The following is a 26,876-nucleotide window of genomic DNA, read 5'->3' on the forward strand; positions in this document are numbered from 1 at the left end:
CTATACTATTATTCTTTGAATGGGGCTTTCTTTTCTTTTCTTTTCTTTTTTTTTTTTTATCTTAACCCATAGCTTTTTTCTATTTTATTTTATTTTATTATTTATTTATTTATCTTATTAACATATAATGTATTATTTGCCCCAGGGGTACAGGTCTGTGAATCTTCAGGCTTACACATTTTACAACACTCACCATAGCCCATACCCACCCTAATGTCCATAACCCAACCACCCTATTCCTCCCCCACAAACCTCAAGCAACCCTCAGTTTCTTTTGTGAGATTAAGAGTCCACCCCCTCCTTTGAATCTGGAAGTGTCGTCGGGTCTAAAATGAGTTTCTTGTGGACAACATATCAGTTGGTCTTCTTTTTCTTATCCATTTTGATACCTGTGTCTTTTGACTGGGACATTTAGCCCATTTACATTCAGGGTAACTATTGAAAGATATGAATTAGTGCCATTGCATTGCTTGTAAGATGACTGTTACTGTATATTCTCTGTTCCTTTCTGGTCTGTTATTTTTAGGCTCTCTCTTTGCTTAGAGGACCCCTTTCAATATTACCTGTAGGGCTGGTTAGGTGTTTGCAAGTTCTTCTAGTTTTTGCTTTTCCTGGAAGCTTTTTCTCTCTCCTTCTATTTTCAATGACAGCCTAGCTAGATACAGCATTCTTGACTGCATATTTTTCTTGTTTAGTGCTCTTAATATATCATGCCAGTCCTTTCTGGCCTGCCAGGTCTCTGTGGATAGGTTGCTGCCAATCTAATATTTCTACCATTGTATGTTACAGGCTTCTTGTCCCTAGCTGTTTTTAGGATTTTCTCTTTGTCACTGAGACTTGTAAGTTTTAGTATTAGATGATGGGGTGTGAAACCTATTTTTATTGATTTTGTGCCTTCTGGATTTTGATGCTTGTTCCCTTTGCCAAATTAGAAAAATTATCTGCTATAATTTGCTCCAATATACCTTCTGCCCCTCTCTTTCTTCTTCTTCTGGGATCCCAATTATTCTATTACTGTTTCATCTTATGGTACCACTTATCTCTTGATTTCTCCCCTCGTAGTCCAGTAGTTGTTTGTCTTTATTTTGCTCAGCTTCTTTGTTCTCTATCATTTGGTCTTCTTTATCAATACTTTTCTCTTCTGCCTCATTTATCCTAGCCGTAAGAGCCTCCACTTTTGATTGCACCTCATTAATAGCTTTTTTGATTTCAACTTGGTTAGATTTTAATTCTTTTATTTCTCCAGAGAGGGCTTTTATTTTTCCAGAAAGGAATTCTCTAATATCTTCCATGCCTTTTTCGAGCTCAGCTAACACCTTGATAATCATCATTCTGAACTCTAGTTCTGACATATTACCAATGTCTGTATGAAATCCCTAGCCATTCGTAGTGCCTCTTCTTCTTCTTCTTTTTTTTTTTAATCATAACTTTTCTGCCTGTCATTTTATCCGGATAAGAATATATGAATGAGAGAATAAAATATAAAAAGCTTGGCAAAGACCCCAGACTAATGTACACTAACCAAATTAGAAGAGACCCAAAACCATGGGGAGAAGAAAGGGGGAAAAAGAAATTTAAAAAAGTAAAAAATAAGAAAAAATATATATGTATTAGACTGGTGAATAGAACAGAGTCACCCACTTGATATTGAGTGTATTCTGGTCTGTTAGAAGAAACTACCTTCCAACATTTTAAAGAAAGAAAAACTCATATATATATATATATATATATATATACACACACACACACACACACACACACACACACACACACACAAATAAGGGAAACATGATTAAGGAATGGAATATGACTGTATGTCTGTAAAGATGAAAATTTTTAAAAAACGTTCTAAAAAGGGAATTGATAATATGTTTGTTGGAAAAAGAAAAAAAGGGGGCAGTAGAATATGATCAGGCTGGAGACTAGAACAAAGCCACGCACTAATTTTAGGGTATATTTTGATCTGATAGAAGAAACTGTATCCCCAAATTTTAAAGTAAAAAGAAACCTATATGTATACAAAAAATAAGGTTAAATACAATGAAGGGATAAAATATGACTATATCAATGAAAATATTAAAAGATTTTTAAAAAAGTTATTGATAAGATAAAATAGTTTTAAAACGTTAGAATAGGAAAGAAAAAAAGTTAAAAAAACAGAATAAGAAAAAAATGAAATTTTAACTTTGAAAGACTAAAGGATCATGGGAAAAAAGCCATGCATTCTATGTGTTGCTTTTCCCTCGCTCTGGAGCTCATGAAAATGGCCGCCTCCCAATCTCTGGCCAGGAGCCGAGAGCTCAGGGCCCCACTCCTCATTGTGCCCTCAGAGCAAAGCAGTCAATCCCTCCTGTCTCCCTGGTCTCTGGCTGCAGTCCGTGCTCACCTGGCCTATGACTGAGCATTCCTATCTCCAGTGCATGCCCCGTTTGGAGTCTCCAATCCCAGCAGATTCCTGCAGTGTGCTCATGTGCTGCTCCTCCTGGAAGAGGAAGGAGGAGGTCTCTCTGGATCTGCTACTTGTGGGACCTCTGCTCAAAGAGCAGTGGCCTGACTCTGCCTCGGATCACAGTTTAAGGTAACCCCGAGCTGAGAGCCCCACTCTTTGACTCTGTCTTGGCAGCCAGCTTCCCTGCTCTGATACCTGGAGTCTCTGCCACACTGAGACAACCCTGGTATTTTTGTGACCCCACGGGGCCTGAGACCACACTCTCCCCATGAGGGCTCCACCCCTCCTGAGCCTCTGGAATGATGTCCCTCAGTGGAGCAGACTTCTAAATGCTCTGATTTTGTGCTCTGCTGCTCTCTCACTTGCGAGGAGCTGGCCCTTCTCCCACGGTGTATCTTCCCATGTTTCCTCAGATTCACTTCTCTGCATACCCTACCTTCCAGAAAGTAGTCAATTTTCTGTTCCTAGAATTGCTGCTTTTCTCCTCTTCGGTCTCTTGTTGAGTTTGTAGGTGTTCAGAATGGTTTGATAACTATCTAGCTGAACTCCTGGGACCTGATGATATTTAGGTCTCCTACTCCTCTACCATCTTGCTCCTTTCCTAATGGGACTTTCCAAAATCTCTGTAGAGCATCTTCATTTGCCACTGATACTTCAGGCACCCTTGAGTGGATAAGCTGTGTCTTCTGGACTGAATGTCAGAACAGTTTGCAAAATGCCAACCTACAGACTTTTCTTTCTCATGCAAAAGCTCCTTGGGGCTACTTTATAAATGGGTTGTAACAATACACTCAAGTGTGTGTCAAGTTTTCTCTAATTTGCCAAGGGACCCAAAAAGCGTTGTGCCTCTTCCTGAGTGCTAAGTCATCATAGAGGCAGAAATTGGTCTTTTACATTAGAATATCCCAATAAGATCTAGACCCCTGGACACGTAGGAACCTTGCTGAATTGTCAAGGCCTTGAAATGTCAATATTTTTCCCCACCAGAGGCATGCACATGTCTACTCAGGCAACTAGGATGATGTGATCAATATTTTATTATCAGCATGGTGTCCTGTAGGGTGTCCAAATGAGCAAGGTTCCTGTCTGTCATGGAGTGAGACAATTGCCCTGAGGTATAACAGTGAAGACATTCTTACCAGCTGAAAGTGAAATATTCCTAATTATCCTTACTAATTGGTAAAGAGATAAAAGCATTTGCCAAATTGCTAGCTAGATAGCAGGTGGCAGTACATGTTTTGATTTGCTCTAGCAGATACCACATACAAAGGAGGATATAATTGGAGTCACCCTCTGACTCAGGTTATGATAATCCAAACATTCTCTAAGCCTTTCTCTGTGTGCACAGATCAGCCAAGCAAAAGGAGTGAGCATTGAATAGACAGATTGAATCAAAGATCTTTTTATAATACTATTCCTGGCTAGTTTTCTGAACTCCGTTCTAATGGTCGGTCTGTTGATAAGATTGGATTTTCTATGTGTACAATCATGTGGTTCACTGGTAGAGCCATTCTAGCAAGAAGCTTGCTGTACCTTGTAAAATTCTTATAGTTTATGCACTTGTCTACTTTCTTAGGATATATCCCCAGAAACTCTTGCTCATATTCACAAGGAGAATTCTTGAGTATCTGTGGTGGCTGAGAGTTAGAGGCGAGTTATATGTCCATGCAAGAAAAATGTAAAAATAAAATATATTACTTTGGAATATTAAGAGTCAGAAGGAAAGAATATATTTTCCTGCATCAAAAAATATCGTAAAAAGAAAAAAAGGTGTTAAACAGAATGAAAATAGTACAATACCATTTTTATAAATTAAAAACAAATACATAAAAATCAATATGTATTTTTCAATGAAAGGATATGGCAAAATACTTATATTAAATATATAAGAAGAGTATGAAAATTAATTCATGTAATAAGTTATGATAGTTTGCCGGGGTTGAGGAGTATGCTTAGCTCTTTGTATCTCTGAAAATATGGGTATGTTTTTCTGTGTCTGCATATAAAAAACCACATATATACACTGTTATTTGTTATTTTAAATTCTAAGTGAAAGTTTTCTTTTTTTTTTTTTTTATACCTATTTTCCTGGGACACCTGGGTAGGTCAGTGGGTTAAAAACTTTGCCTTTGGCTCAGGTCATGATCCCAGGGTCCTGGGATCGAGCCCCGCATTGGGCTCTCTGCTCAGTGGGGAGCCTGCTTCCTCCTCTCTCTCTGCCTGCCTCTCTGCCTACTTTTGATCTCCGTCTGTCAAATAAGTAAATAAAAAATCTTTAAAAAAAATCCTATTTTCCTAATAAAAACATAGTTAAAACTCCTTTAGTCAAAATTTTCATGAGAGCTAATGATACTCACTTTTTAAATAACCTTTTTTTTGCCATTTCAAATGCCTAATTTTTTATTATGATGTGTAGTGGATATAGTGATTATCCAGATAGAGATAAAATGTAATTTGCTGAAGAGTTTTGACTGGGGACTTCCTGCTATAACTCATTAATTGGAACAAAATGAAAGTTTATTGTAAAAAATAAGATAAGGAAAAATCATTGACAAAATCATTGATCACTATTTTGTGCAATTCATAAATAAGTAAAGTTAAAAAAGTTAACATCTTCTGAGTTAGTTTTTATAAATTAGCTTTGTATCCATGGCAGGCTTTTTTGAGTTTCTTTATTTACCTTGGACAATTTCCACGAGAATATCTATAATAGAAGAACTATTTACAGATTTAAAGGAATTTAAAACTATTAAAAGAAAGCTTTGGATCAACAACAACAACAAAAAACACACCAATTTCTATAAATATAATTGCTCTAGTAGCTGAAATAGAAATTGTAAAATGCATCATTTGTTTTGCCGGTATAAATGGAGATAAACACTGTTCTGTGTTTAACAATTTAAAATACATTTTTGCATATAAATAGTTCATAGTCTTTTAAAATCATACGGGCAGAGTTTATAAGGCACCTGGATGGCACAGTTGAATAAGGCTCTGATTCTTGAGTTTGGCTCAGGTCATGATCTCAGGGTTGTGAGATCAAGGTCTGTGTTAGGCTCCATGCTCAGTGGGGTGTCTGCTTGGGATTCTCCCTCTCCCTCTGTCTCTCCCACTCATGCACTATCCCTGTCTCTCTCTCCTTCTAAAAATAAATAAATCTCTAGACATCATTTCTTCAGTGGTATATCTAATAAAAAGAAAGTTATTTAAAGTTTATCTTTTTTATTTTAGTAATCTCTACACCCAATGTGGGGCTCAAACTCACAACACCAAGATCAAGAGTCACATGCCTTTCTAACTGAGCCAGCCAGGTGCCCCAAAATTTGTTGTTTAAATATACAAATTTGTTGTTTAAAATTATGTTAAATTTCTGGCACCTTGACCTAAAAAAATCATTTTCCAGTTTTATCACAGTTTAATTTATAAAGTTTTCTATTATTCAAGCAGTTCTTTTGAGGTTGTGTTACTGTAACTGTTTTGAATTAGAAATAATTTGACCAATTAACTTTTTTTAAAAAGTTATCCAACACTATTTATTAAGTGGTGATTAATTATATTTTTGTTTTTCAACTGAGAAGTTCAGCCAATTTTTAAAAATATTCATTTATTTTAGATAGAGACAGCACACACTTACACATATGATTTGGAGAGAGCATCTCAAGCAGACTCCCCACTGAGCATGGAGTCTGACAAGGGGCTCAGTCCCATGACCCAAGAGATCATGACCTGAATTGAAATCAAGAGTCAGATGCTCAACTGACTGAGCCACACAGGTGCCCGAGTCAGTTTTTTACAGTGATATATGGTGTCCTTTTTTAAAAAATAAAGATTGTATTTCTTTAAGTAATCTCTATACCCAACGTGGGGCTCAAACTTACAACCCAAAGGTCAAGAGCCCCACGTTCTACTGACTGAGGCAGTGATACATGGTATCCTGAAGTAGTTTAAAGCTATCATCTTGTTCTTTATTTTCTCTTTACCCCATGTTCTTCATTCTTTTTTTTTTTTTTTTTTAAGATTTATTTACTTAGAGAAAAGAGAGTACTGTGTGGAAGCCGGGGGAGGGGCAGTAGGAGATGGACAAAATCTCAAGCAGACTCCTTGCTGAGTGGGAAGCTTGACATGGGGCTTGATCTCACCATCCTGAGATCATGACCCCAGTGGAAATCAAGAGTCAGATGCTTAACCAACTGAGCCCCCAGGTGCCCCATGTTCTTTAATCTTTCTTTATTCTTTATTTCTCTTTTCTTGCCTTCACTTGACTTTAATAGGTATTTAATTTTTTTAAAAAATCTTCATGGCTTTTTTTTTTTTTAAGATTTATTTATGTATTTGAGAGTGAGAGGGAATATGTGTGTAGACACACAAGTTGGGGCAGAGGGACAAGATGACTCACACTGCTCAGGACTCTGGGATCATGCCCTGAGCTGAAGTCAGGTGCTTCACCAACTGAACTACCCCCTTCAGGGCTTTTATATTTGCATTTCTTTATTATGCTAATGGTTACCATAGAGATCATAATGTGCCTTTTTAATTTTTACTATCTTCTTTAAATTAGAACTTTTACCACTTCATTGAACAATATAAGAACTTTAAAAGTTTTAGTCCATTACCCTTTTCCCATCTTCTGTTACCCTATTCCTAACCAAGATGTTGCTTCTAACAAATTTTAACAACTTCTGAGATATTACTGTTATTGTTGTTTTTAAATAGTTAATATTTACTTATAATAACTCATATTTTATTCTTTCTGGTGCTTTTCTTTTAGTTCTGTGTGTCCATCTAGAATCATTTTGCTTTATTTAGCCTTAGTATATTTTTCATTGCTTATTACTGTTAATGAATTTTCTCAGTTTTTATTTGAACACATCATCATTTTTGAAGAATATTATTGCCAGGTCCAGAATGCCAGGTAGTTGCCAGCTACCATTTAAAAAAAAAATAACTGTCCATAATTAACTTCATGACGTGACATCTTGTATGGGAGGCTTAATGGAAACATTTAGTAGGAGAGGTAACTACAGTTCTTGCAGCTGCTTGTGTCCTGCTCACATCCCTCTACCTGGGCATCTTATCTGCCTCCTGGCTGCTCTCTCCTGGTTGCTGATAATGCATGGCTGCCCTCCTCTCTGGGGAGTCGCACTCAACAAATTGGAGCCATCTATATTCATTATCTATTGGTACTTAACAAGTCATTCCCAATCGTAGTACCTTAAAGCAACAACATCCATTTATTACACAATTTTCTGTGGGCCGGAAATTTGGGAGCTGCTTGGCTGTGGGGTTTTGGCTCAGGGTTTCTTTCTGGCTATGGTCTCTTAGGGTGCTTGCTGTCAAGGTCAGGTGAGGCTGCAGGGCTCTGAAGGCTTGAGCAGGATGGGATACTATCTTTCAAGATGGCACACTCATAGGGCTGTTGGCAGGAGGCCTCATGTTTTCATCACGATGACTTCTCCTTGAGTTTTCTCACAACTCTGTAGCTGGCTTTCCTCAGCGCAGATAATCCAAGAGAAAAAGGCAGAAGCTGAAGTGTTTTCATGGTCTAACCTTGATGTCCCCACTGTCACTCCTGCAGTATCCTACGGGTTACACGGGTCAGTTTTCTTCCATGTGGAGGACTACACGCCATCTCATCCCCCTGAAAGAGGGGGTTAACTTCCCACTGCTTCAACCCCTTGGCAGAGGCTCAAAAGCAGTGCCCGACAGACACCAGAGGATCAAAGGCTTGCCCTGACTCAGTGTGATGCGTCCAGATGTGTGATGTGGTCCATGTGCGCAGTCTGGTTGTGCCTGAGACCACATCCCGACATACCTTCTTCCTGCCCACTCCATCCTACTTCCCTCACTGCCTCTCTCTCAACAGCATTGCCTCCATCAATCATCTGCATCCAAATTCCTGTCCCAGGAACGGCTTTTAAAGAGTCTGACCGGGAGATGTCTGAAAAAGTGCCTGAAACTGATGCAGAATAAGTATAAACTAAGGCAGAAGAGTAGTATCTTATTTCTAAAATAGATACTAAAAACAGATATTTCTCTATAAATTCCCAAGTTCACAGCCCCTTTGTTTTCTTTATCTACCTTCTCCCTTTGTATTCATTTCTAAAGAGAACCCTTCTGTTTAATACCTTGTCTTTTCCTTGCTCTATTTCTAACACTTGAAGAAGGACATCCGAATCTGTCCTTGGATCTGAGAGTTTTGCTAAGCCCGAAGAATAGAGTATGTCAGTGTTTTGGTGTGGAAGGAGGGAAATGAAACCATAGCACTGGATTCTTTTGGTGATATTTTGGAGACGTGATGGTACTTGTTCAAACTACCCCCCCACCCCGGTTTTTTCTATTTATGTAGAATGCCAATAATGAGCTAATTTGAGACTCTGAGTTATGGGTACATACCAGTCACAGAGGTCTCCAAAAGTTGAAAAAAAATCAAGGAAGAGCGACCGTTTCTTTAAACATCCAGAAAAGCATCACTGTGTCTTCTTTTGGGGCAGAAACCAAAGCGGCACAGCTCTAGCAGACACTGCACTCCTGTGTCTGTGTAAACCAGCTTAGGCAGAGTGATTTCCCTGTGGCGGTTCCTGCTCTCTGCTTGATTTCTTGAAGTTAGCTGGTAAGAATAAGCTATTAGCAAGCTTAAATCGGTGATAATTAGCGGTACATTATTATTTCAAAGTGGTGTGGCTGTGCCAATTAAGCGGGTAATTAGGAAAACCCCAGGACAATAAATTAAGACAGAGTCTCAACACCAGTGCCCCATCTGTTCTCCAGCAAGCATTCCAATTAGCCAAACCCCGCATTTAAGAATGCGCCAATTAAGGGGATTAGCTCTATGCATGGCTGTGCATTGGGGTAATAGAGACTGTCCTAGATGGTTAGTAAAATTAAAATATTTTTGACCTAGGAGAGGATTTTGATGTGAAAGTGGGGAAAAGAGCATTTTTGGAAACTCTGGATTTTTAATGTTTGAGACAAAATATAATTGTTTTATGAATTTTTGTTTTTTGAAATCATCCCTTCAGAACTTAATGGAGTATCATATCATCAGGCAGCTCCATGTTATTCTCATGTGTTTATTAAATCTTGATTTGAGTAGGAATTTTATAACCTGAACATTAACAATTTTATTTATTGAGAATGGGAGCTAAAAAGGAGACTTGAAACTACTTAATTGAAAGAGAGGAATGAGTCAGGCAGGCCATGTTCTGTTTCAGGATGTGTCTGTCTATGAAAGCAAATTAATTTTTACCCTGTTCATTGGAAAAGAACACAGCGGAGTGACTAAAATAATTAATTAAGCACAGGAAAAACTTTCAAACATAATCTGAATGAAGGACACTTAATATTATTTAGGATTATTGCCCAGATAGCTGGAATAGTTTCATATTACATAGGATCAGTTGGCTTACAATACATGAATTTCTATCTACACAGTCAAACTTTATTTAGCACAATGTTTTATTAGTGAAACCAAAATTAGTTAATGTTTAAAATTCTTGATGTGTGTGTTTGGGTGTATGTGTTTATATGGTTAAATCAATATTGACATACCGGGCTTAATGATGAATTGTGTGTATACAAACTCGGTGGATGAAAATATCCATAGGTCAGGAAAAAGTCAACACAGAGAAAAATTTAATATTACTTATAGGACTGGAGAAAGCAATTTCCAATCTATTTCCTAAAAGGAAGTTAGTGCTTCTTTGAGGTGCCATTATTATTTATTACTTGTAAGTTTAATTTACTAAAATAAAAGTCATGTTCCCTTCAATGAGAACATTTCTGGTTAATTTAAAACAGTGCTTGGTGAGTGGTGGGAGCGAGGGCACCCGGGGCAGGACAGGCCAAGGCAAGGCTTTGGGTAGGGGGCAAAAGGCCAGGCCAGAGCAGGGCTGAGGAAACGGGAGCTCCCAGGCAGGCCAGCATCGAGACCTGAATGAATAATGAAAAGCAGGACCCCAGGGGGTCAAAAACCAGGCACACAGGAAGAAGGAATGCCAGAAGGCAGAATAAACATATGGCAAAAGTTTAGGATAGTGGTGCTTAACCTTTGCGGGTCATGTATCCCACAGAGAATCTGATAAAAACTTCCCAGAAAAAGAAAGTTCATAAACAAATACATGCAAAATTCTGTTGTAGTGAAAAGCAGTTTGCTCCAGCTAAAACTAATATTAAAAATAAAGCCTTTAAAAATGAGGTTTGCTCTTACTTTCTAGATGTTCATGGAAAAATTAATGACCATTTCATGACATATCTGAAACTAAATCCAACCAATGAATGATTAACTTATACTGAGCAGTATTTGTACCGAAAGGTATGGACGAGAAATTGCAATTGTGACTGGTCTTAGATGTGGCTGTGTGTACATGTTTGATATCTAACAGGTACTCTTTTTTTTTTCTTTTTCTGATAATAGCAGTTATTGAAAATCATAGAAAGCAGATTTGTATAGTTATCCCTGGCTGCAGTTAGAACTCTTAGTTGTTTGCTTAGATGAAGGTAGTGTTCTATGAGGGAGGGTGAGATTTGTTCTTAAATCTTTAAAGTTACGTTGTTGGTTCACAGTCCTTTGGTCCTCGAGTTAATTTGCAACATCTGTAATACTGACGCTCTCACCTTGAAGATAGTGTGAGTAGAAATAAGTCCTCCTCAAATTTCTCACTGCAAAAAGAATGAAAAATATACATATTTTTCCCAGCCATGGAAAGAATGACCTTTAAATTCGACAGTTTTTTCAAACGGATTCTCCAAAAACCTATCTCCCAGTAGCAGCTTGGCCAAATGAGCTAGAAGCTTTTCAGCAGTGTTTATAATTGTGACTGTAGGGTTTTCCAATTTATATGGCTCAAGATATCCCCCAACCGGAAAAAAAAAAAAAAATCAAACTGTGGAGTGAGATTCTTCCTGCCTAATATACTTGAGAATACGTTTTCTTTCTTTTTTTCCTCCTTACAAAAAGGGAATCCTTCATCCTTTTTCATTTGGAAAGTCAGTAAACGTACGAAGTTGAAAACAAATTTCAAAATCAGCTCTCATTTTTTTTTTTCCACTCAATTTTTGGAGAGGTAAGGAAGATTTAAAGTCATGTCATACTGAAATTGACGATTTTTGTAGGAATGCATAAAAACTACTTAAGAATTTTTAGCAGAATCTATGGGGCCTGAATCAGGATGATGAGTGAGGCTTATTTCTTTTACTAAAGTAGCACAATTAATTGTGTGTAGAAGCATCATAGGCGCTCAGTCTTCAGCAAGAGTACTAAGCACTTTCTTCCACTTGGTTTTGCATAGCAAAAAGCATTTCCATCCGTTTAAATCTGTTAATGGCATTGGAAGGGTCTAAATGATGCCTATGATAATATGGGAAAGCAGGAAATAGGATATTTTTATTTTTATCCTATTGTATGTTTAAGGAAAATGACAGAGCTGCCAATTCCTCCACAATTGTCCTCAAAATAAGAGAAATGTCTTTTTAAAGTAGATTATATCATTTGATGGAAGCCCTGTTTTTCCTTCATTTTATTTTGTTTTTGTTTTCACTTTCCATCTTTGCTCTCAGACACAAATGTATATCCACCGTTTCCAGGGCACGTCATGATCTCCGGAATTGTATGTGGGAACTTTTACTTGGAAGTGCAACTGAAGGAAAGTTCAAAGGTAGTTTCAGGAGGATTCTTCTTTATTTAGGCCCATATTATAGACTTTCAGATCCAGGTTTCTTCTCAAAAACATGCTTCATTCTGTTTGATGACTTTGAAGATGAACAGGTCTAAGGTGCCCCTTTGGCTGTGTTGGTTTCACTCCCTTCCACAGGAATCCTGCTAGACATGCAAACTGAGACTTTGGGGGTCCCACAGATTGAGTAAACTCAAAGGATTTATAATGTTCATTGTATTTGATTTTTTCTACTTTTTCCAATGTAAGCTAAGCTTTGTATAAATAAACAGATGTATGAATGATCGTGATGGAAGGCAGGATCATTATAATTCCCATCACATGGACAACATTTTAAGTGTCATACTTGAGCAAAGGTAATTTTACATTACTCAGCTTTGATCAGTAATATCCTGTGGTACCCAAACTAACACCTGGGTTACATGTAACATTCAAGAGCAATTTCTGTTTAAAACGCGAATTACCAGAATAACGGGAATAAAATTGCAGATGAAAGTAATTCATTTACTCTGAACCCTTTTAATTATAGATTTTCTGACTTTGAAGCCCATCTTTATTCCAGAGCTCAGGAACACCAGTATCTGCACTAGAGGCATACAGTACAGAGGATGCAGGCAAGAAAAATTTATACCAGACATAGAGTGTCCATCAGTCAGATAGATTGGTAGATAACAGTGACCACGAATAGAGGATTGAAATCACACACACACAAAATTAAAAAACGCAAGAAGGAATGAGGAAGAAGCCCATTTGTTGGCAGACTATTAAAGGGATAGGTTTTTTTATTAGTTTTCTGTTCATGCTGAGAGAGGAAAATATTGTACAGAATATGTTCTCATATCCTCTGAGTCATGGAGCTTATAGTTAAAATATTATTAAGCATAGAAAATATTTTACTGCAAAAGAGAGTAACATTCAAGATTTGACCTGAAATGCTGAATCTCAAGATATACGTACTCAATAATGATTCTTAGTATTAAAGAAGTATACTAGAATTGTGAGATTTGCAAATATCTTTTGATTTAATCTTCTTATTGGTTTTGACCCAATCATGTCCTAGATTTTTTTTTTCCTGTTGAAAAAGCAATAATATGCTTCCTGAAACCAGTAGAGCTGAACAAATAATTGCATATTTTTATTAAAATGAATAAAAATTGTGAGGTAGGAGAAATTTGTCTCACCTCTTTTGGGCTGGATGCGCAAATTTGTTTAAGTATTGAACATGTGGTCTTGTGTTTATTTTTATAAATGAGTTAAGATCTTTGTTTGAAGTCCTTTTTAATGGAGAACAGTCAGTGCTTTTTGAGTACCTTTTTACAATATGGGAAAATGAGATGAGAGTTTTGAAGACCTAGTTTTGACATCAGGTTTAAATCACTCTTTAAAGGAGGATGCTTTCAGAAAGGGTGCTTTTTACTGGGACATTAAACGGCAATGTGTTGGATTCGGAGCGTTACAGAAAAGTGAGGAATAGAGGTGTCTCTATTAATTGTATCGATGACTGTGAATGTCCCACTCAGAACTGGTGTAAAATCGCTAGCACAGAGAGTTAAACATAGAGCCCATGTCAAAAAGAATCCTCTGTAGAGTATTTTAGGCTGTTGGCTTATCTCCAGAACTCCTTTGCATTTCTTCTTCCCATTCCTTCCCTTGGTGTTCCCCAACTTACTGCCCATCTAAACCCCTTCTGCTTTGTTGAGAAAGCACAGTAAATCATCTAAGGAAGGGAAATCATGTAACGTGAATAAGAAGACTTCCTATGAGGAGAAAAAATAACCCTGGAATCCTTTAGTCAGGAAAAAAAAAAAATCCTTCTCTTTGAGAATGGTGTGGATCTTTTGGCTACAGCTTCCATAACAAACAGTGGGTTTGAATGGGGTTCAGAGAGTACACTGTATGAGTTCCTCTTTTAGGAAAAATAGTTTTTTTTTCTTTTTGAACAAATACAAGTGCCATGTGCTTATAACACATTTGTTACATTTTCATATAGTATCTTAAATTTTTTACAAATTTACATTTGTGATAGATGGTGTCCCACATTGCATTGCTTTCTCTGTGTCATATTCACCCTTTCTACCCATCTCTCTCATGTGTTGCAAAGTCTATGGAAAGGGTCCAGGAAACTAGATTTCAGTTCTCCCTCTAGCGAATCTGACTGTATAAATTTAATTACTTTCAAGCATTTACAGCATGGACGTTGTTGCTGTAGAACAGTAATTTAAATATTTTTCTGTTTTGGAGATTATAAAACTATTTTGCCAAATGGAATGACTTAGTTGGGAATAAGATAAACTTACTAAACACAGATTCAGAAACGCAAGAGAAAATAGTTCTTATCTGGAAACATGTAATTATAGATTTCCTCTGCCGAGCAGGAGACTGACATTTTAAATGTCTGCTGTTTGACAACTGTGGTCAGACATCTCTACAGGGTTGAGCCTGCTCATTAGTGCCACATTAACCTTAACTTTGCCTCAGGCCATTAACTAGCAAACTGCACATTTGACCTTTGTTCGACAGATATTTTCAAACAGTGTGGGAGGCACTGCTTTTAATTTAGGTTCTGTATTATTTGTGGACTGACTTTAGGGGGTAAAAAAAAAATCAATACGTGTGATTAAATAAAGGAACGTGCAGTCTGAAACTTTCTGCAGAGAAAAGTTCCATTTGAAAATAAGATTCCTCTCCAATACTTTTCCAGATAACTAGTTTTGGTCAAAATTAGAAATCTCATTTACTTTGTGTTCAATGGGAAAAAGAGGAGAGGAAGTGACAGTTTATGAATGTTTTAAAATTGAAAGAAAGTCCTGCTAGATAAAGATATAAGATCTAGAGGCGTGCCTTTTGAATACAGCTCTGTGTTCAGCAACCTCTAGTGAAATGAAATGCGAAATCAAATGTAAAATCAGGGCCATATGCTTAAGTGAAAACAGCTCCCTAGGAGATCGGCAACATTTGAAACATGTGGTCGCCACTCTTTAAGCCAGACTTATGAGGATCATATCAGCCTTATTAATTAAAATGTAGATTAGCTTAGTGGAATCTTTTGATAGATTACGGTAGAGTTGCTATATTCAAATTATGGAATATTATACAGCTATATCAAAAAAAAGTAAGACCAAGACTTATTCATCTGAAATGGGTTCTTGATATATTGTCGAGTGAGAAAAGCCAATTGGGTTTATATGTACATAACTTGGTCCCAGTTTGGTTAAACCAAACTGTTACTTTGTCTTTTTTACCTCTGTCTATCCGTAGGTCTGCTTTTGGTTACTTGTTAGCGTGCACATAGAGGAACTGAAGAAAGTGTACCAGGCTGCTAACGTGGGTTACACCTCAGGAGGGAGGGATGGACACACTGTGGAGGCACAGATACTAACTTGTTCTTCGTGTGCCTTTTATTTATTGCACTGTTTATGAAAAGCTATGTTACTTTTATCATAAAAAAAGACTAAAGTCAATTATAATGGTGCGGCCAATCTGAAGCGTTGCTTGAATTGATAGTAGTAATGAGACCTTCCTGTATCAACCAAACTATAAATGACACTTCAGGGTGAGTTGCATTTCTTTTCATATATATATATATATTTTTTTTTCCCCCCCTACCACGTGATGCATTAGGAGCCCTTTCCGGCACTGCTGGCCTCAAGGGCATGGGAAGGAATGAAGCAGTAACTATGCCGGTCCATGTTTCTCCCTTGCCTTTAGTTAAGCTCAGGGCAAACAAGGCTGCAAGCTATGAATGATCAATTGTGCTCCAGGCTTTTTCCTCTTTATGGTGCTGGCACAGTGAACAAAACTGCTCATTAGCCAGGGAGAAGAATTTGCCTTACTCCCTGCGTCCTGCACCAGACCTTTCAGACTGGTAGAAATATACAGATAAATTCTGTTTATAAACATAATGCCTTTGAAGTACGGATTTTGGCAGAAAGAAGTGATCTCTCTCTGTTTTCTGGTCTAACAATCTACTAATGGTGTTCTGTGAACAAGGTGATAATTTCTATAAGATTTTTAAAACGGAAAGAAATATTCTCCTATATAAAGATCCGTTCAGCTTTGGCTTCTCAGATATTCAATATCAGCCTGACATGGCTAAAGGATGGCACGTTTATTAATGAATTATTTAGTTAATTAATTAGTGGAACAAAGATGTCAAGGTCTGCTACAAATAAATTCCTGAGTAAATAACTTCTTGCTTTTCACATGTTTTTATTACCTTTTCTGACTTTTGCTTTTCCTTAGCTTCAAAATAAAAGAATTGGACTAAATCACAGATGCTCAGCCCTGGCCACACATGTGGATCTTACGGGAAGCTTTCAGAAGCACTCAGATGCCCGGGTCCCACTCCAGGCCAGTCCATCTGAATGAGGGAGAATTCTAGGTGTATAGTTTAAATATTTCCTTGGCGATGATAACATGCATTTAGGACAGAGAGCCACTGGAACAGATGGTCTCCGGCTCTTTCTGTTTTTGTAACACAGTCTATCTGTGAGGTATTAATTACGATAGCCTTCTTACAGCACGTTGTGACTAAATATTATTGTGTTCCCACACGTTAATTTCAGCAGCGCATGTACATAGACTCTGCCTGGGGCCTGTTCAGTCCCACATAACTTGTGGTCCTGCTTTTTCGAGTTCTTCATTTTCTAACACAACACATGAGGAAGGTCTACTTTCTGCAGTCTAGGAATGAGTCCTCTAATTCCAAGTTTCCCAAGTCCTCTAATTCCAACTTTCCCAAGTCCTTTAAGGACTTTAAATTATCGTTGTCATTTAAAAAATGCATAACTTTAAAAACTTCTAATTCTGGTGCGATTAAAAACTAAGACCACGGCTGGGACTAACTCAGGGAGAATTTGTCAAGAGCCTGTTGTATACCAAACTGTGACCCAAAGCCCGGGGATATGAAGAAGACATGGCTCCTGCCTTTATTGAACGGCTGCTCTAAGCAGGGAGGCAGACATGCAGACGCAAGGATTATAGTATCTGAGAGCCAGGACTGCAACACAGAGGGTGAGGGCTGTGTAAGAAACAAGGATGGGTAAATAAAACTGCACACGCAGGTCAGACAAGGACGCAGAGGGCAGGTGAGCTTTAAGCTAGACCTTGAAGGACGGGCAGAAGCCTGGGAGAATAATGGGGAGGAAAAGGCCATCTAGGGTTAGAGGAAACTGTGTGTGCTAAACTCAGAATCTTATCCTGTAAATATGGAGACATCTGTTAAGGGTGCGGTTTTGGCTGGCATGCATGAGTGAAGGGTAGGGGACTTTAAGGATGCTAAAGGGTGGAGAGATTGTGTGCCATGGTAAAAAATTTTATCTAAATCACTAGGGTTTTAAAACGGTGAAGTGTTAGGCTGATTTCTTTTTTTTTTTTTAATTTTTTTAAGACTTTAAAAAAAAATTATTTGATAGAGATCACAAGTAGGCAGAGAGACACACAGAGAGAGAGAGAGGAAGGGAAGCAGGCTCCCTGCCGAGCGGAGAGCCCGATGCGGGGCTCTATCCCAGAACCCTGGGATCATGACCTGAACCGAAAGCAGAGGCTTTAACCCACTGAGCCACCCAGGTGCCCCTGTTAGGCTGATTTCTAAAGCCAGTTCTGGTTACAGCATGGGACACGCAGTGAAAGGAAGGCAGGAGGGCAAAACGCAACAGGGATGTCATTTGTTAAACTTTTACAGGCCCAAATGAGAAAAGTATTAATTTGTGCCTGGCCTGAACATATAGGCTTTGAATAAGTATTCTGACAAAGAATGTTTCTCTGTTTTTTTAAAAAACATTTTAAATATTTAAAAAATATTTTCTGTTACTGTCAAGGTGAAGATGTCTGAAGACTAAGGTGAACAACTAGACATATGTAACATAGCCCCTCAAGGATAATTAACTGGAACTTTGCATCTCCCTACATTCATTAGGCTCCTAGTTTTAACAGGCAAGGGCTCTCATAACTGTAGAAAAATAATTGCATGGATATAGTCACCCTTCCAGCAAGTTAAATTTTGAATCATCCAAAGAGTACTATATTTTATTCATTGAGACTCTTCATGCAAAACTTGGAAAGGAAGCATGATGGTGTGTAGTAGTCCAAGCACTGGCCTGGGGACTGAAGTATGGATTCTTGTAATAGGAGCAGCATTAATTGGCTCTATGGCAGTAGATAAATCTTTTTTTACCTCATGATAGCTACTCGTTTTCTTTATCCCCTTCTTTTCCCAATTCAATTTTTCTATATCCAGTGTTGATCCCTTGGCCCTCTGGGGCAATCACTTCTTGCAACAAACACTACTCTTAATTCCTGTGACCTAAAAACCTCCAAACACAGAATATAAAGTTCTGAAGCAGGATCTCCCCTCATATTTCTGTCTTCACAAACCAAAACTTTATCTTAACTTTCACAGACTGTCTTCAGTCCATTTTAGTCTTAGAGAACTTGCTCCAAAGAGAATCACTCTCTTTTCAGAAATTCTTCCTCTCTCCTCAGAATGTGTGAACTATCTATTTTTAGTTTTCTTTTTCTATCTTTTTATCAATTAAGAAAGGCTAAATTATGATACGGTAGCAAACAACCCCAACCTAACATTGGTTTAAAAGCGTTTTCCTTCACATTTTAGTCTGTTCACATTTTGACCAGCAGGGGGCACTGCTTAAGAGGCCCTGGATTTAAGCCTCAGAGTAACTAGGCAGCCTCCTCGTGACACATTGCCAGGCATCAGGGGAGAGAGAAACAGAAGCTGGCAAAACCACATTGGTTCTTAAAGCTTTAGCTTGAAGGGAATATATATCATTCTGCATATATTTAGAACCCAGAGCAAGTCAGGTACTAAAGCTGGCTTCAGAGTGGATTTCTGCCTGGAACATGGAGAACTGGGATATTTAGGAACAAGTTAATGAACTTTGGCAAGCCCTTGCTTTGTCCTTCCCTTTCATACGCAAATATTTTCAACTCTCTTGCATATTCAGACAGACAGACAGACACACACACACACAAAACTGCCATAATGTTTGTCTTTGAGACTCTTAGTTTCTCACTCTCTCTTTGAGATGGATCGTACTGCAAATCTGAAGGCCAGTCCTCTATTCCAAATGCTTTCATTATTGTATAGTTTGCTAGGGCTGCCATAACCAAATACCACAGACCAGGTGGCTTAAACAATAGACATCAATTTTCTCAGAGTTTGGAAGCTGGAAGTCCAAGATCAAGATGTTGGCAGGTTTGGTTTCTGCTGAGGTTTCTCTCTTGGCTTTGCAGATGGCTGCCTTCGCCCCAGTATGTCCTCACATGGCCTCTCCTCCGTGCACCCCTACCCTCTCTTCTTATTACTAGGACAGCAGTCCTGTTGAATTAGGATCTATCCATATGACTTCATTTGAACTTATTTACCTTTTAAAGACCTTGTCTCAGCATACAAATTGAGACAATTTGTATTGTCTCAACCAGGGTTTGAGTTCCATCTGAGGGATGGATCACATATAATGGGCATTTTCATTATTTTCAGTAACTCATAATGGCATTTTATACAGTGGGGAATCTCTCTAGGTTCAAATTCCCTTATTCTTTAATGTCCACAGCTCTTATCATTGAAGATTTTCTTCCTTTGCTCAATGTACTTCTGAGTTTCTTTGACTTTTTCTTTCTGCCTGTTATTTGCCTGGGAGATTTCATCTACCTTCATGACTTTGGTCACCCCCTCTGGAGATAATGACTCTCACATTCACACACCCAATCCCCTGATGCCAAGGTTACATATTCAACAGCAAAGGTCCATGGTATTCGTGGTTCTTGTACCAGTAGCTTCAATATCGTCTGAGTGTTTCATTGAAATGTAGAATCTTGGGTTCCACCCCAGAACTATTGAATTGAATCTACATTTTGGCAAGATCTCCAGATGATGTTACACAGAGTTGGTCTGAAAGTAGCATTGTACTTGATTGCTCTTTCTGTACATTCCAAAGAAATCACAAACCCCGAACATGAGAGTAGACTTAATTATTAATTAGTGTTAACTCATTCATTAATTTAATTACTGATTATTGAGCTTTCTATATGCCTTCACGACTGTTTTAAGATCTATATTGATGAGAAGAATCACACACACACACACACACACACACACACACACACACAAGCCTCTGCCTGCCCGAGTCTTTTATTCTAGACTGGGAGACGGATAAGAAACAGTAAAACATAATAAGTAAGTACGTGACATGCTAGACTAGACAGTGATATGTGCCACAGAAAGATGAAAATGTTGAGCAGGAGAAGAGCAATCCTAAGTATAGCGTGGGACATTGAAAGCATTATATTTCCCTTCCTTTATTTCTTCTCTCAGTGAATAGTACTGAGATAATCATCCCCTCCGTCACCTCAGGGAGGTTGAGAAAGACAATTAGGAGTTATATTAAAACTTTTACTTTTACTGTCAAGTCTAGATTCCTAATGTCTTTCAAATCTAACACTTTTCATGATATTCACTGACAGGTGTTTTCTTCTCATCCTCATATTTTTTCCCCCTGAGTCTTGGTTATAGCCCACTAAGTGACCTCACTGACTTTCTATGTATTTCCACAACACTGTCATGAGGCCATCACTCGCCTGCTGGAAAACTTTTAATGCCTTCCATTGCCTTCTGAATAAAACTGAAACAGTTTTTTGATGATCAATAAGGCTGATTACAAACTGGCCTCTTCCTACCTTTTAACTAAAGCTCTTATAAGCTCACTCCCCACTTGCTAAACTGCATATGAGTCTTTGAACACAATATTCTCTTTCCTCTTTAAGTTTGCTTATTGTTTTTTGTTTGTTGTTGTTTGCTTTTTTTTTTTTACATGAAACACTGAAGTAGTATCTTGTTTATACAATTTCCTGATTCCTTCTCTGTCTTCAAAGGTGGCACTGTTAACACTGTGTTGTTATTGTGGGTTTTCACTAGATAGTGCATTCTTAGAAGGTAGGGACTGTCTTGTTGAGCTATAGTGCCAACACAGAGGTTGGTACTCAATAGTGTTTAGTAGTTTGTGACAAGTAACTGATAGCTGTTGCCTATAGAACGAGTGGAAATCTCTAAGGATATGATGCTTTCAGATGGAGCTCATGCAAAAGCTTGAAGGTCTGTTTGGGGAACAGCAAGTCTCTCACTTTTGTGGAAGCCCAAAGTATGGTTTGGGTTGCTGCCAAAATGGAGGTGAGAGGGTGCCTTATACGCCTTTCCAAGAAATTTGGATTTTATGCTGTAGAGAAGAGAGAGCCATTGATGGCTTTAAGCAAGTGAGTGACGTGGCCTGGGCATATCAGATTTGAATTTGAAGAGGTGGATTTCTTGGAGGATGAGGGGTGATTGTTAAGGAAGAGGTTAGAGGTATGCAGTCATTCCAGAGAGATGATAAGGGCTCAAGGAAGGCAGTGAGAATAGCATTGGGAAAGAGGACTAGCCAAGAAAGATGTAAAGCTTTTCCCAATATGATCTGTTGGTTGTGAGGCACCATTCACCAAGATTGGAGGAGGAGGTTTGGGGTCCGTAAGAAATTCCCATTCAGTTTTATCCCGGCAATTTGGCGGTCTCAGCATTCCAGTCATTTGTGCGAGGGCTGTTCATTTCTGGAAGAATCTTTGATGCCAAACAGGTGATCATTTTAGTGAACGGAATTCAGGACAGGAGTCACTATCATCTTTCCATTTATTAAACCCCACCCCTCTAGGAAGGAATCAGTTGGCTTCATCCATTATGTTTTAGTAGCTGCATCATGAGAACTGGTATTTGTTCATGCATTCCAGTTAGCAGGAATATGGCCCTCGTGGGACTTATTTTCTAGTTGATCGAAACTAACTTAAAGTATAAATAATTATAGGGGCGCCTGGGTGCCCCTATCAGTTAAGCGTCTGACTCTTGATTTCAGCTCAGGTCATGATCTCAGGGACTTAAGATCGAGCCTGGCATTGGGCACTGTGCTGGGCATGGAGCCTGCTTAAGATTCTTTCTCTCCCTATATAATATGTTTAAAAAAAAAATGAAATTTATAAAATTAAAAAAAAAAAGATTCTTTCTCTCCCTCTCCCTCTGCCCCTCCTCTAAAAAAAAGGTATAAATAAGTATAAGTGAGTGGTTACAGTATACTTTGGGGGGGGGATTGAGTATAATTTAGAAGTCAGACTTATACTTCCAGCAGTCCTGTTGTTATTACATATCTAGTCAAGCTTTGCTAAAAATTTGGTGAAATAGTCACCAAACATTTTCTGTGGAAGCTTCTGATCTCTCTGATTTCAGATGTTACATATTTGAAAATGACATTTATCCTTCCTATAGATTAGAAGTTACTTAAACTCCAGCCATTTCCACAAAGAGTTCTTTGGAAACCACTAAGAGAGAGAATTTTAAAATTAATAAAGTTGAACATCAGTGCTGTCAAAGTAAGATTAATTTTTTTTTATTTGCTCGTTTCAGCTATAATTTAGAGCCACCCCTCCTCTTTGATCTCATTTTTAAAGAAGTTGTTTTTAAAATATCAGTCGGAATGCACTCTTATAATTGCTGCATTTTAGCTCCTCAGCCTATGGAGTTCTGGTTTGCTTTCCTTCTCCAGACGTCCAGAGGACGTCTCTTCTGTATTAAGGTAGTGGCTTTTCACTTCATTGTCCAAAACACTGGTTTATGTTACAAAAGTTCAGAAGTATAGTTTTTCGGACTTGGTTTTTTGAAATGTTAGAATTCAGATTCTTAGGACCTCAAAGCTTTGATTTTAAAACTTGAACTATTGGCTTTTTAAAGTAAAAAGCAAACTACTTTCTTTGTTGAATTTTCCCTTCCCATAATTAATGGGAGAAAGAAATGTAGTATGAGAGGAGAGGGGAAAAAACAGTCCATGTATTAAATAATATTCCTTACAACAACTTTTATTTTCATGCTTTTTAAAACATGTTACATATTTGAGTTTTTTCATATTTAGTGAATGATGTAGGAAAGATGTTAGGGTTTGAAGTTAATAGCCAAGAAAAAATTCTTGAGATGTCTTTGGTGCAGAAGGGCGGTTTTATTAAAGCATGGGAACAGGACCCTTGAGCAGAAAGAGCTGCACTGGGGTCATGAGGAGTGGCACATTATGTATTTTCAAGTTGGGAGGGAGTTAGGGATAGCACGTAAGTCTCCCAGGTATTTTGGAAGCAAGGGTTCTAGGACCTTGAGGGGACGAGCTGTTGTTGGGAAAGTGCCATTTATTGCTGTCTAATAAAATCTGAGTCGTGAGACCCTTCAGATGTATATCATATGCTTGGGGGATGATTGCGAACATGTATCTTGTTGGGTAGAGATAAAGGAAGTTTCCAAAGGAATTCTTATGTGTTAGAAGAGACTTAACAGGATCCTTGGGGTTGGGCTAAGATAGTCTGTTGCCCTTAGCAAAGTATTAACATAGAGGCAGTTGAGTCCCTAGAGGAAGGTCACTCTGCCTATGTCAAGGACTTGTCAATGGGCTGTAGGTAGGGAGAAAATTTAATAATTTTTCTTCTGCCTCTACTTCCCACATCAGTGGAGACATTTTATTTTAGCTTGTTATACACCCAAGAGAAGACCCAAATAGGAAAACCACCCAAGTTTAATAGACTTTTAATCAGTAAGCAATCGATTAGTTGTTAAAAGCCTCTGACATTTCTGTCCAGAAAAGTGAGTAGTTAATTTTCCTGTGATTTAGATGGCACAGCTAGCAAAGGCTTTTAGGGATACTACACATACTACGTAAAGTGGGGTGTGTGTGTGTGTGTGTGTGTGTGTGTGTGTGTGTGTGTACTCTTCACAACTTCTTGGACCTGAGTTATATAAAATTCATACCCTGTGAAAACTTGGACTCAAAAGAGTAAACTTGAGTACCAGCCTTCTTTCTTAAAAAAAAGTATAGTATTTATCTTGATTGTTAGAAAAGTATTGAGAATATCTAAAAAATAAGCAGTAAAATTTAAAAAGTTGCATTCTATATATCATTCATAACAAATTATGCCATTTATACCGGCATTTATTATGGTTGTTGGCTTTAATTGTTTTCTTTGTTTTCCCATTCAGAGAATTTATCAACAGCCTTCGACTGTACAGAACGTTCTACGGAGGCCTGGCTGATGAGCTTTGTGTTAACGAATTAGCTGCTGTTGATGGGCTGCCGTGCTGGAACGGGGAAGACATAGTAAAAAGGTATTTTATGTGTTGTGGTCTGCGAAAACGTCATGGCTCCTTTCATCCTTGTTTTCTTTTCCCAGGCCTTGAATGGACCACTTCAGTTTTAACTTTGCCCCACAGGTTAGACTCTATATCAATTTCTTCTCTTTAGTTGGTTAGAAATAAATTTGATCCTTTTTGGCATTTTGGAGATGCGATAGCATTTTTGTGGCATTTGAACATTCTGTCTTCCTTTTCTACTTATTTCAGACCTACCAACAATCCACTTTTTCAGTAAGTATTAGTTACCTTCTGTCCAATCTGTCTTGCTTATCAAGTATCTTATTTCTTTTTCATTTAGCTTTATGAGTTTTAGAGAGTGAAGAAATTCAGTGAAATGGGAATACCTGTCCAAAGACTCATGGATATATGAATTTGAGTCTCAGCGGTGTTAATACATCCCTCCTACAATTGTCTCTTTGTGTGTGTGTGCGCGCGCGCGCGCGTGCGCGCGTGTGCGCAAGCGCGTGCCCACTCGTAAGCACGTGTGAACCTTTGTTAGAGTGGGGTTACGTCCCTGTGTGTTTGAAGCAGTATTTATTTCTATGTTGTCAGTTGTTCTCAAGCTTAGGAGTGAAATTTTTTTCCCATTTTTCCCCTCATTGTCTAGAATTTCTTTGACATTTTCTTTTCCTTTGCTTCCTATAACTGATTGTACTCTGAAGTAATCTCCTGAGCTTGAGAAAGTCCTAAATTCTCCCACCGTAATCTATAACAGCGGTCAATAATAACTGGCTGGGAATTGGACTTTTGATTTTACAATGCTGGTGATTGTTATAGAATGAAGGCTTGGGCTGCAGTGGGACTTGAATGTCTTCGTGTATTTTATTTTTAAAAATCTACGAAAAGAGAGGGCCTTAAGCTTTCTGATTTACAAGCATGCCTACTCCACAGGAAGATAGGTGGTTTCGTTACCACGAGAATGTTAAGTTCATTTAAAATATTATTAACAACAACAGAAAAAGAAATCATTAGCAAATTAAGCTTACCCTACAAACATACACTCCAATTTACATAAATGTAAATAATAAAAACTGTTTATGTATTTCTGTGTGATCATATTTACTGTAGTTTAAACTTATTTCCTGATACAGTAAATGATTATTTCGTAGTTTATATCTGAATATCTCATAGAGATTCTTAGATTTTGCAGAAAAAATTATTAACTACAGGAACATAATCAAATTTAAATAAAATATTTGGCTGACATGGTTAGTGTTCTTTTTTCATTATGTTCTTTGAATGTTAGAGTGTATTTTCTAAATTTACATTTCTTGCCTTTATTGAGAGCACTCATAGGGTGCCTGGAACTTTGAGTTCTTTTAATCTTCATGTCTCTGAAAATCCTGCCACTTGGATCTAATAATTAAATAATACTTTGACTTCTACTTTTTCCTCTCACCTTGTTCAAGTTAGAAATGAACTTTCTTGTGTATTAACGATTTTTCTACAAGGGCTAATGAGAATCCCATGGTGATTAATGGAAGGTCTAGTGTATTTTATAAAAACATGTGATATATTGCATTACGTTATATCGTCTCATTTTAGAGCTGTAAGAACCTTTGTGTCCGCTTGTCCCCCTCCTCTCTACTGTTTGGTCTGCAGTTTCTATAACAGAAAGTGTTGCGGAACTCAGTGATTTGGGAAAACTTTACTTAGAGGGATAGTATTTTCAATTCAAAGAATATATTCTATAGTGTATATTTCTTAAGACCTCATTCATGGTTTAGGAAAGCTTTTTTTTTTTTTTTTTTTGAAAAGCTCATCTTTAGCAAGAATTCTCTGTACAAAGTAGCCACAATTCTGATAAAAAAAAAAAAAACAAAACCGAGTGATTTGCATTATTCTCATTTGCTTCCAGCTTATTCTCCCTTTCGCTGTACCACCCAGCCTCCTGTCAGCCACTTCCAAGTGCACTGTCCGACTCCACTCTCCGGAGAACAGTTTATGCTTTGCCTTAACCTTCTCTCAAACACTCCTCTGCCTCATTACCTTAGTTGCCATTTTCCTATCTTTGGGAATATTTTTTCTGCTCCATCCCAACCTCATGGGTCCACTACCCAGGTCCCCTCCTCTTGGCTCACCTGGGGGCCAACAAGCCTCACACTCTGGCTCTCTAGCGCCATCTCCAGGTGGCTTCCAAAATGAACATTTTTCAGCCCTGATTATTTTCTGGCAGTCAGCCAAGGTTTTACAAGCATTATCTCATTTAGTTCTCCCAAAACTTGACTCCCTAATGCTCCAAAGCAAGCTGAATGGGTGGTATCTCTTTTCTATTTGATCTTGAGAAAAACTCTCATCTGTGCTTGACTTTTTAAAAAAAAATATAGCATTTAAATTGTATTTTTATTTGTGGCTCCGCCAATTCTTGATGTACTTATGCAACAGGTTTTTTTTATTTTTCCTTCAAAGCAAAGTCAGTGCTAAAATCGAAATATCCATCATATCTGGTTAATTATGGTATCTTCACTATGGAATATTATGTGTGAGTCAAAAACTGTGCATATTTTTATCTGCTAATGTGGAATAATTTCAAATGACTATTAAATTAAAAATA

General features: G+C 37.8%; 1 protein-coding gene across 1 annotated transcript in view; it reads left to right on the forward strand.

The window, feature by feature from the left end:
• LOC111146936 (glypican 5) overlaps positions 1–26,876 on the forward strand; it is a 707,501-nt gene that overhangs the window by 322,221 nt on the left and 358,404 nt on the right. The window contains exon 5 of the mRNA XM_022502687.1: positions 24,170–24,295. Within this exon, the coding sequence (XP_022358395.1) occupies positions 24,170–24,295 (126 nt within the window). The remainder of the gene's footprint in view (positions 1–24,169; positions 24,296–26,876) is intronic.

Source organism: Enhydra lutris, unplaced genomic scaffold, assembly GCF_002288905.1.
Source record: "Enhydra lutris kenyoni isolate GAN:26980312 unplaced genomic scaffold, ASM228890v2 scaffoldscaffold15, whole genome shotgun sequence".
NCBI lineage: Eukaryota > Metazoa > Chordata > Mammalia > Carnivora > Mustelidae > Enhydra > Enhydra lutris.